The sequence below is a fragment of the Mustela lutreola genome, chromosome 9 (assembly GCF_030435805.1).
Source record: "Mustela lutreola isolate mMusLut2 chromosome 9, mMusLut2.pri, whole genome shotgun sequence".
Lineage (NCBI taxonomy): Eukaryota > Metazoa > Chordata > Mammalia > Carnivora > Mustelidae > Mustela > Mustela lutreola.
Genome location: NC_081298.1, coordinates 66,491,964 through 66,504,336, shown reverse-complemented (window position 1 = coordinate 66,504,336; position 12,373 = coordinate 66,491,964). Strand labels below are relative to the sequence as shown.

Genomic DNA, 12,373 nt, shown 5'->3' with positions numbered 1-12,373 from the left:
CCTGATGTACCACTCGTCATCTTGCCAAAAGAATCAAACCTGAGTCTCATCAAGCCTCCAAATCCAGCCATCAGTTTGCAGGAAACTGGAGGACAGGGGAACATGTTGAGCCATATCCAGAATACATAGTTGCCAACATTCAGACTGTAGGAAATTCCACTGGTCAAATGCTGAGTTGTTCAGTAGAGAAGTTGTATGGAAAAGAAAAGGGTGGAGGGGAAAACTGTACACCTGGAGAGGTATAAAAGACTTATAAGGGGATTTTTTTTAATAGACAAAACAAAAGTATCACATTTATGGATGCCACTTGGGTGATAAAGCCATAATAAAATAGAAGAAAGTGATGTCTACAGATGTCAGTACCACGATTAGTTTCAGAGGGAGGTAGTTGTGATCAGACTTCACTTGGAGGGATCTGGACATGGATGACAGTCTGTTTCTTGATCTGGATGATGGTTAAAAGGGTGCTTATAACAATCCATTAAGCTCTGTAACTGGTTTGGTTTTCTGTATTTGTGTTTTATTTTATAATAAAAAGAGGCTTTAAAGATTTTAAACATATATATCCTTTGGCCCAGCAATACCACTGTTAGGAGTTTGTCTTGAAGATAAACTCACAAAAATATGCAAAGATATATGTATAGGTATGCCCACTGCAGCACTGTTTTTAGTAAGTAAAAAGTTTGGCGGGGTGGTGGAAATGAGTATCTGTTAAGTAGGAACTCACTGAATAAATTATGGCACATCTCTACAGTGGAATATTATGCAGCCAAGAAAAAAATTAAGATAGGTCTATATAGGTTCCCAGACTATCATTAAATGAAAAAAGGCAGAGTAGAGAAATATATCACGATGATCCCACATTTATACACACATGCACACACACACATTGTATTTGTGTTAAAAATACTTGTAATAATATCTAAGAAATAGTTAAACTCCTTATTTTTGCAGTTGAGGTGGGACTAGGGATGGAATCATAGGGTGAGAATTTGTCAATTTATATGCTTTTATATGTTTTTAAAGTATGTGCATATTTTACTTTCATGATTTTTTTAAACCTAGTTTAAGTGTTTAGTTTTTTTTTTAAAATATTGGTCCTTTATAGTCCTCTCAAAAAATGAGTAATAGACCACAGGTAAGACCTATTAACAGAGAAAAGGCCACATTCTTCCTTTATGAGAAAGTGGAGTGGGCCTTTCTTTCCGTAGACTCTGAATTGTGAACAAAAATGGTCACTGACTGTGGCTGCTTTTGGAAATCCCAAGTAATAAAAATCTATTCTTTCCACTCTTGGGTACAAAATCAAGTATTTCTGATGTTCAGTTTCTAAAGAAGTGAAGTCAAGTGCCTGACATGTCATAACAGATCCACAGTAAATATAGTGGAAGCCATTCATTCAACAACTACTTGTTGAAAACTATATAGTAAGCACTATGATATACACTGGGGATACAAAAGAGAACAAGATAAAATCTCTGCTCTCATTGAGCTTGCATCCCAATGAAACATGTAAATGAGTATATCCTTCATTTATTCAAACCGTTTGCCTATTGGCTAAGATAATCTGGGCTGCTCATTGCCATATAGATAATGTAAACAAAAAAGCCATTAACTGATGAATAAAAGAGACCATGGGCATATAGATTTCTGGAGCACTTTTTCCCAAAAAATGTATTTTTGGTTTTGAAGATGACAGCCTCTTATTTCTATGCTATAAAATTAAGGGAAGAATAAAATAAGTTGAAGGGGTTGACAGCTCTTAAGATGGTTCCCAATGATACTGCTTCCCTGGTATTCTCCTCCCTTGACTATGAGCTGGTCTTGGTGACTTGATTCTGATAAATAAAACACTGCAAAAGCCAGTTCCAAGACTAGATTACAAAAGACTGACTGCCATCCTCCTTGTACATTCTCTTGGCGTTCTCTCATGCACTGGCTCTGAGGGAAGCCAGCTGCAATGCGTTGGGAGCCGTGGACAGGCTCACGTGACACATGGCACCAAACTGAGAGTCTCTGGCCAACACACAGTGAGAACTGAGGTCCTCGATCCAAGGGCACTGAATGAGCTGGGAGAAGGATTCTCAGCCCCTGTGACAAAGGCCTTGACTGCAGTCTTGTAAGAGACAGAGGCCCTTAGCAGGAGGACCCAGCTATGCTGCACTTGGATTCCCGACAGAAATAAACTGTGAGATAACAGCGTTGTCCGTCTGAGCTTTAAGTTTTGAGATATTTGTTACACAGCAATAAATAACTAATACAGTAGACTAAACCCCATCTTCCTTTGGAAGTAGACCACATAAGGCCAAGACATTTGCCTTTGAGAGTGCTGTCTGTCACACAGGGTGGAAAAACTCAAGTCGTGGTGGTTTTTAAGGAGCGCACGCCTCTGTGCTGCTTTGCTTTTTGTTTCAACTTCTCTCCAGAGAGCTGACCTTGAGCTGACCTTGTCTTCTCTGAAGGCTCTCAGTTCAAAATGGGCTTTTTTTACACATTGATTTTGTCACCTTTTCTGGAAATGAGTTTTTTCAATCTCATATTTTATTTGAAAACTGCAATTTGCAAATATTTTAGTAAAGAATCATCCCAGACTCGATTTATTCCTTTACAGACTTATTATTTTCTGCAGTCCTCTGCTTTTCTCTACTGTGCTTTCCTCTACCTTTCTTTAGAGCTTCTATTAATTCTTCCAGCTTTTGGTTGAAGCATAAGAAACTACTTGAGTAAGACCTCATTTTGCTCCCATATTTCAACATCCTTTTCTTTTCTTTTTTGGTGGGAACTCCATCTCTTACATTGTAGTCATTGTTCTGAAAGCTTTGTGTATGACTTCCTTTTATTTCTCATTTAATTAAGATGGAAGGAAAAAATTCCACTTTAAGAGATAGACCATATAACTACTTTTAGTAGTTTCTATTGGGAGAAGAATGTTTGCATTGCTATTTCTAGAATTTTCAAAATACTTAGTTCTTTGAATAGCATAGGTAATCCAGTTCAGGAGGCTTTAAATTTAGAGGGGGGTTTCCTCCCCTCAGACCCTAGAATGGCAATTCCTTGGCTCTATGGGAGGATTCATAAAGATAAGAGGGAAGGGAATATTTGGAGTACCATTTTACTTTGTTTTCCAAGTTCTGAGAAAGACTATTTGGAGTGAAGTATGAAGTGACTCAAGGATTATTTTGACTGAATCAAGAATATAGACTCTCCAAATTATAAATCATCATCACCATCATCATCACCACCACCGCCACCACAAAACAAACAGAAAATACATTACTTTTCCTCCTAAAATATTTAAAGAGAAAAGCCAGCCATAGCAGGAAAATGGCCTTAGAAGAACATGGTAATTTACATCTGCTACCAAGAAAAATACACATGAGATTATGTCCAATAAGTGCTTTTAGATATCCCCAAAGCAAGCAGCCTTTCCTGGAAGGTTTTCACTTGCACTGATATTTTGCCTCTTTCTAAGGGGAAAGATTTATACGATCTATTTTGCCCCTTTCTAAATACGGCACAGCCCTGAAGCAATAGACGTCCTCTTCACCTGATAGCAGCAGTAACACCAAAGACAATTGCATAAAAGATCTTCAAATTTTTATTTGTTTTGTTTTATTTGTTTTATTAACAACTTCAAGAAGGTACATGGCTCCCAGAGAAGCTGACCACAGACTTGGTCCCCTGGCTATGGGTTTTTACTTAAAGTTGCTCCTCAGCGCAACACAGACAACCTAAATATGTACACTTAAGGATGAGAGACACCCCTTTCCGACTTTAAAGAAAATATGCAGGGATTTGGGAGAAGGCACATGATGTTTCTCAAGGTGCCACCAGCCTTTCTCAGTCAAACATCCCAAATGAGAAAACGTGGAGGCCAGCAAGGGTAGGTGCAGAAAAGGCAATGATAAGGAGGGCTGGCAAAAGTAAACCCATGGTGAATTCAGCCCCCAGAAAGTGGATTTCCTACAGCGTGTTAAGACTTGTTTAGGCTTAGTTTTAATAAATGGTAAAGAGACACAAATTAAACTAGTGGCCAGCTTACCACTGATGATTCCTTAGAGTTTTTAGAGTATATAATTCAATTTAAACTTGGAGCCCCTGTGCTGTAGGGCAGACAGGAAATCCACCTCAGATAAGTGGGAAGTATCTTTTACACACTTACTGAGGGCTCTGGCAGGGACCAGGCATCTTAAGAAGTGCCAGGACCTCTGGAGGCTCTTGCCATCATTACTCCACATGAGTAAGTCCCAAAGTGCATTTCTAGAAAAGAGGGGCTCTTCAGCAAAGATGCAGCCTTCCTGAGGCATATATCTCAAGGGTACTGCCAAGAAGCAGGATGACATCCTTGCTGTTTCTGGGAGAACAGATCTCTTTAGTCTGGAAAATACAAGTTACCGCAAACTCTCCTCTCCTCATGGGTTTATTTGGAACCAAAGCTTGGAAGTCCAACCCCCACATCTCTCCTGAGGTAAAAACACGTAAGCCAGACAGAATGGGAGAGGGAAAGGGAAAAATACAGAGAGAGAACATAAATTGCCATTTCTCAAAAGTGTCTCTCACCAAATTCCTTTCATCTTAGTGTCTATTTTGGAGTCGAGGAAACTGAGACACAGGCATAATATGACTGAGGGCATACAACCCGTTACCAACAGAGCTGGCTCCCTCCGCTATATCCTGTGCCTCTTTGTTTTTCTAATTTCCAACCTCTGTTCTATTTGAAATTGCCCTTGTTAATTGGTACTTGTGTTTCTGCACCTAGAGTTTTAGACATATTTGGAAACTTCTTTTAAACATGTTGATCCGCTCAGGGCTGAATTATTTGTGACAGCAAGAATAACTCCACCCTGGGGCATATCCAACAGGATGAGCGATTCAGGAATAAATCATGTGGTGTTCCATTCTTCCTGGCTCTTGATGTTTTTACACAGGAGAAATCAGCTTCCCGGGAGCCCAGAGGCCTCAAAAGGCCAACCTAACGGTGTCTGTTGAGGGAGGAAGTCAAAGTTCACAGACACCCTTAGGGTGACCTTGGGGTACCTAATTCCTCCTGTGGTGGTGATATATGTGGAGTGGGTAATTTGGGAGGGGCAGTTTAATGAGTTATTTTAGGTAGTCGAGTCTTGGGTGCTTAGCATCTCCTGGCAAGGCCACGTCCGCCCACCTCCTCTGAAGGTCACTGTTCTGCAGCATCCAGGCAAGGAGCGGAAGAGAGGGTGGTATTGCTTCTCATTTTGAGAGTTATAGTGACTGCCTCAGGGTGCAAATGACACGTTCCAATGGGCAGTGCAGGAGAGTGCAGGATTGTCTAGCTCTCTCGTGTGGCACAAGCATGGCCTAATACTTCCTCATATTCTTTCTTCTAATAATGAATTGCAGAGAACGAGATGTACTGTTGTGCTTTATAATTCAGAGAGACAATACAGGTATTGGCTAACATGGTTTGACATGATCGGCTGCCTTTCTTTTGTTTTTTAAGCCAATCTGGCAGAAAAGCACTAGACTATTGTGGGAGTTGTACTGGCCCGTTCAACAGTCCATTAATCAGCGGCAACATAGCCAAGGGACCACGTTACTTCGCTGTAGCACAAAAAGGTTGTGGTTGTGAGTGGGCGGAGTGGGAACAAAGTTGTATCATTCCAGTTCTGATTGATTAATGCTGAAGTCACTGCTAAATAATGATTACCAGCCCCAGGCTCCACAAATCATTCACTGGGTAAAGGAGGACTCAGTTAAACAAACTGGGGCCAGTCAACACAGATTTTTCTCATGGTGGGGGTTGAGGGGTGAGGGGTAGGCAGAGGTGTGGAGATGGGAAGGGGGAAAAAACTGGATCTGACTGAATAAGCAAAAAGAAGTGCAGCTGGGGTTCTCGTGGTCCCTTAAGTATTTGCCTTCTTCAAACTGTGGCCTTCTCCCAGCCTTGGCACTGCTGCTGTCTCTCCACTGTCAGGTTAACTCTGAATGCTACCATCATGAGAACTGTCTTCTAGCACCCCTGGGCCCCTCCCTCCAGATTCCTACAATTTAGCCAGATGGGAATTACTACCAACTCTAATGACTTAACCCTCCCCTCTCTAAAGCTTTCCTTTTTTTTTTTTTTTTTTTTAAAGATTTTATTTATTTGACAGAGATCGCAAGTAGGCAGAGAGTCAGGCACAGAGAGAGGGAAGCAGGCTCCCTGCTGAGCAGAGAGCCTGATGCAGGGCTCGATCCCTGGATCCTGGGATCATGACCTGAGCCAAAGGCAGAGGCTCAACCCACTGAGCCACCCAGGCACCCCTCTCTAAAGCTTTCCTAACCAAATTCCCCAACTCTCCCTAATTCCTCCCTATTACTTGTACATTCCATAATGTTCTTCTTGTCCTTTTCTCCCCAATCCTTTTCATGGCTCTCATGTCCAAGTATTTTCATGCATGGAAAGATAACATTCTTCTACTTAGGTTAGATGACCTTTTCAAAAATGTTTGGTGTATTTCCACTAATCCCGGACATAGACTAGGGAGGAGAGTAGAGTCGCAAAAATGTTTTGGATAATATCAAGTTTAAATCTTGCTTTTCTGCGTGTAATTCTTTGAGACATATCCAAGCAACAAATGGGGAGGCAAAATTTTAAGTTTTGAGTGAGCTCTGGTTGTCTTGGTGTCAGCAACCTCTAATGCTGTGTCTTGCCAGCTTTCCACTTGGTAGAAAGGTACTTCCTGAAGATGCACTTTTGTGAAGTCAGAACCAGTGCAGACTGAGCCAAATCCTGATTAAAATTCTTGCTGGCTGCTCCTCATGCTGGTAGAGTCCTTTGTCTTCCACTTGTTGGAAATATATCTGCCTGTTAATGTAAAAGAATGCCAGTGCCTTTTCGATATTACAAACTCACAGTGTTCCTCTTCAAGAATGCCAGCATTCATAATTTTTAAGCCTCAAACTCTCAAGAAGTGGAAGCAATTGAGTTTCTCTGCATTTTAAAGTAGAAATGGTAATAATATGTAGCTAGAAATTTCTATAAAGTATGGATTGGCAATAACATTATTTATGCTTTCAAAAATGGGTTCCTTCTAAATTTATGGCTATGTCTCAGTCACAAGCTATGTTTCTAATACATTCTTTAACTTCAACCTACTTTTTTTCTTATCCCAGAAATTCTGAATAATTGCCCTGTTGCAGAAATTCACAGAAGCTTGAATAAAATGAAGTGTTTCAAAACTCAGTTCGACTTAAATGATTATGTATTACTATAAAGAAAACACTCTCAGTTGTAACATCTCTTACAGAATAGTTTTTAGATTTTCTGGATATGACAAATAAAGATTTATGAAGTACGATTTCACAAGGAGAAAAAGCATTTCGGTGGGAACTTTTTTTTTTTGTAGGTAAAACAGGAAATCACAAGAGTTAAATAGATGAACTTCTGTGGAAATCATCTGTTAATTTAATTGAACAAATGAAATCTCTTAAACTCTAGAAAACCAAATACACGTTTGTTAGTTTCTAGTAATTTTTTAAAATTTTCCTACAGAGTTGTTGTGGGATCTATTATTTTGAAAACATGCTATTTTAACAATGGGTTGTCAACAACTTGATCCTAGTAATACGGTAGAAAGGGTGATTAGATACCAGATGGCTTGGGTTTCCTTCTCATGCTGCCACTCACCAGGTTTGTGACAATGGCCATTTCTCTTCAATACTTTGGACCTCCATCTTCTCATCTGTTCAACAAGAATAAGAAACACCTGAACCCCTGACCTCTTAACACTGTTGTGAGGCTCAAACAAGGTCCCAGTTGTTAAATCATTTTGAAACTATAAAGTGCTATGCAACATGAGGCATTCTACTCATTATCACCTCAGAATTCTTCTCAGATTATATTGCCTCAAATGCATTATTTAGGAAAAGTACAAACTTGAATGCCATATGGAGTCCTTGTTGACACTGCAGATGTTGGTTAATTTTAGATTCTAAAAGAACAAAAGAGCAGAAGCACTACCAAGCAAATTAGCCTCTCTTTAGCTTTTTCTTCGAAATCTCCTATTATACAAACACCAAACTAAAAATGGCAGGCTAAATATTATAGAAAATTACATCATTTGAGGCATTGAAATTCTGTATATCCAAGCCCTTTTGCAGAACACAAATTTATTCCCACCAAAGCACACTGCCAATGAATTTAATGTTATAAGATAAATTATGGTTATTTCTTCAAGGACCAAGTAAAAGAATTTTAATCTTAAACTTTAATTTTAAATAACACAATGCCAGGGAAAATGTAAAAATCCCAGAAGAGTCACAAAAAGGTATGAAATCCATTTTGGTGGTCATAGTCTCTCTCAGACTAACAGAAAACTAAACTAAGCTCAGTCAGTCCTATGCTCTGATTCTGGAGACCATATTTACAGGTGGGAATTTCTCTGTTGAACAGGTGTGGCAGACATGCACATGACAACTGCTTTTACAGCTCCGTTAGTTTGGGAAGACCTGTCCTGATGGGCCTCACGTGTACCATCTGTAAGACATCCCTTTGCACCTTGTCAAATCCAACGTCCTCCTTACACATGCATAAGCAAGAGGTGTTTTCGTAAAGTATAAGGATGGCATCTGTCATTCTTTTTGTTTGCACACAATCCACCAACAAAAAAATATTTTGGAACAAGCTGAGCATTTTGTGTCTTCAAATTTTACTTACTTATTTAATTTATATTTATTACCTATAAATATATATGTATTTATAATGGGAGCAACGAGACAAAAGTGCTTCCTATCAGAACATATCCATTAGATGACCTGAAGCAATTTAAAAATGGGCCTGTGAATATTCTGAGCCTATATTTTTTTTAAAAATTGAAGTGTAGTTGGCACACAATGTTGCATTAGTTTCAGGGGTGCAACACAGTGATTTAACAAGTCTATACTTTATGCTATGCTCCCACAAGTGCAGCTACCATCTGTCACCATACAATGCTATTACAATACCATTGACAACATTCCCTATGCTGAACCTAGATTTTCAGTACATTTTTCATGAATACTGCTAAGTCTGAGCACCTTAAGATACTGACATAATGTCACACTAATCAGAAATAATTTTCAGAGACCATAAATGTTTCACCTATAAAGTATGTATTCCTCTAACAGAGGCAAAAATTTCAAAAAATGTTTCAACCAATATTTTAATAATTTGGTCAATATTATGTGATATGATATTTCAAAGTGTTCTCTGATGTGGACTGAGAATATTAAAAGCAAATCCAAGGAGTAGATTTTATAACACTGCTTATAATGGAGGCCATCTAGGCTGATTATTTTAGTATTAAGTACACTATTAATCGCCTCCCTGTCCTGCCCATATGCTACTTCTTTTAGCACAGAAGGCCTAATAAGACAGGTGCTTGATTCCACATTACATAGTTTTCTCAAATTGGAACAAATATTAACTCCCCAAAATATTTTTCTCTTGTGAAGAACTTTGGATTACTGCAGATGATTACAGATCTGAACCAGAAATGGATTCAAACAACTTTCATTCACTGCTGAAACTGAACTGGAACTGACCCCCAAAATAAATTGGCTTAATTCCCTGTAAGAGCACTATGAATCAGGTTGCCATCTGTTCCTTTCCTTCTTTAACTTCACCAGTGGGCTGGGTTTAAGCACAGAACTGGAGAAGTCCTTGGGGGAAGGGGTGCAGGACTCTGGATTGGGATTTAGACAGGTATGCTGCAATGGTAGAGTCACTCTAAGTGCAAGAAGAGAGGAGTCTGGGAATTAGCTGGGGAAATCATGTAATTTGTCAAACCATGGGAACAACATAAGTTTAATTTGCCCAATTTTGTTAGAAGATACTGCATCAACTATAAGTCCTTTGCATGCCAAAGGTGAAAAATGTAATCCAAACTATCTTAATTAAAAAGATAAATTTATTGGTTCATGTAACTTAATAATTTAGAGGATCTAGTTCAGATGAAGTTTGATCTAGGGCTCAAACAGGGTGACCTAGGATTTGATCTCTCTCTCTTCATTTCTAAATTCAGCATCTTCAGTATTGGCTTCATTCTTAGGCAATGTCTTCATTACCCAATACGGATGCAAGCCACTCCATGGAGTACTTGTCTCTAGGTTCAAATTCAGAACCAATGTTCTAGGTCTAGAATGGATTACTGTGGCAAGAGAAATAGGGTATACTAGACGACCAAGGCTAATATGTTTCACCCCTGAAATCGGGGCGGGGGAAGTTGTAGACATCAATCTTCTCCCCAAGTCCAGGGACTGAGAGTAAGGGAGGACCATAGCCCCCAGAACAAAATGAGAGTGTGGTCAGTAGAATGGATGTTCTCTACAGATACTCAGGGATTGGATGAACAAATAATTTCAGCATGTATTTTTTCACTTAAGAGGGAATTCTGCTGATACAAAAAGGACAAAAATATGAATAAGATTTACTATTATTTACATATGATACAATTGTCTACCTGGAAATCCCAGTGCCAACCAAAATCCAAAGAGAAGTTTTTAAAAAAATGACAGTTGTTCTAACTTTCTTATGAAAGAATAAATGTGTGAAGAAGAAGAAGGAGGGGAAGTGGGGAGGAGAGGGGAAGGAAGGGTAGGGAACAATAATTCTGGTTATATTCTAAAGAGAGAGTCCAAGTCTTACCAGCTAAGGGGGAAAAAAGTAATGGCCAAAGGGAGGATGTAGAATCTTTATGTGAGACATTTAAAAAATTTAAGATAGGGGTACCGGGATGGCTCGGTCCCTTCAGCCTCTGTCTTTGGCTCTGGTCATGATCTTTGGGTCCTGGGATAAGTGCTGCATTGAGCTCCCTGCTCAGCAGGGAGCCTGCTTCTCCCTCTCCCTCTGCCTGCTGCTCCCCCTGCTTGGGCTTGCCCTTTCTCTCTCTGTCAAATAAATAAATAAAAATGTTTTTAAAAATTTTTTATGATCATTCTTTTTTTTTTTTTAAGATTTTATTTATTTGACAGAGAGAGAGAGATCACAAGTAGGCAGAGAGGCAGGCAGAGAGAGAGAGGGGAGGAAGCAGGCTCCCTGCCGAGCAGAGAGCCCGATATGGAGCTGGATCCCAGGACCCTGGGATCATGACTTGAGCTGAAGGCAGAGACTTCAACCCATTGAGCCACCCAGGCGCCCCCAAAATTTTTTTAAATAAAAAATAAAAATGTAAGATAACTTCAATTACAGTTGGGACTAGACACGCTACAGAAACTAGACGGTTCTACAATTTGTAGTTTTTGTGATTCTTGAGAGAGAAAGCTTTAGAGCTAAGAAAAGCTTTCTGGATGGCTATTTGCTGTACCTTGTCAACTTCATGGTTTATTTTTAACACTTTCTCTCATGTTATAATTATTAAAAAAAAAAAAAAACAAAACAAAACACCTCCACCTACATGGAGCCAAACTAAAGAGAAGTACTATGTGGAAAGATAATTTTATTTTCCAATAATGATAGTAATACAGGTGGGCTAGCTTCTTCAAATATATAGATAGATAGATATAGATACATATATAGATATAGTTAAAATTTTATATATAGAGAGAAATATATATATACATATGTATATACAGGTGTCTGTGTGTGTGTGTGTATATATATATATATATTTTTTTTTTTTTTTTAAAGGGCAGCTCTCATTGCCACATCACTTGTGTATATTTCTGCATCCATAAATGTTCTCCCAACAAGCTCATGTAAATTAAGTGTCCTAGAATTTTTCCATCCTGGTCTTATATATCTGGAATATAACAAATAAGAAAAAGTCTTTGGAGGGGGGGGGTAGTATAAAAACAGCACATTTACTTTACATGGCCTAGTTATAAAACACATTGACCAAACCTACCCATTTCACCAAAACCATAAACCTGTTTTTCAAAAGCAACTATGGGAGAATGAAGAATTACTAAAAAAAATGAAAAGAAATGCTAACAAAAATGGCCGAGGAATATTTGGCCCTGAGGCTGGGGTAACACTGGGAGCTGGCTGGGGCAGGGATACCCTATAGTCCTCACCTTCTAACCTGTCATCCCCATCTGAGACTTCATTCTAGAGATGCTTCTACATGTTGAATGAAGAAAAATCAAGTATTTTCTAGAGCTTGCAATTCATTAACTGGAGCATGCTTCAACTGCATTTTAGTCTATTTTTTCTTCTTTTTTAAAACAATATGCCAACTATGGTTGGTTGCAGGAGAGCAGATTAAATGTTTTTTTTAATTCCTTATTGGAAAAAACATAAAGGCATAACTGACAGGCTGAAAAATGAGGAACTACTCTCTTGGTGGAATGCAAGAGTCAATGCCTGGAAAGCTGAGGTTCTAATTTGGAAACCTAGTCACACTATCTCAGAACATTCTTTTAGAAGATATTATTAAAA

At 38.9% G+C, this 12,373-nt stretch overlaps 1 protein-coding gene across 1 annotated transcript in view; it reads right to left on the bottom strand.

Moving 5' to 3' along the window:
- The window catches only part of PIGF (phosphatidylinositol glycan anchor biosynthesis class F), a 113,565-nt gene that overhangs the window by 93,095 nt on the left and 8,097 nt on the right, over nt 1–12,373 (bottom strand). Inside the window, exon 2 of the mRNA XM_059134559.1 lies at nt 7,646–7,700. Within this exon, the coding sequence (XP_058990542.1) occupies nt 7,646–7,666 (21 nt within the window). The 5' untranslated portion in view covers nt 7,667–7,700. The remainder of the gene's footprint in view (nt 1–7,645; nt 7,701–12,373) is intronic.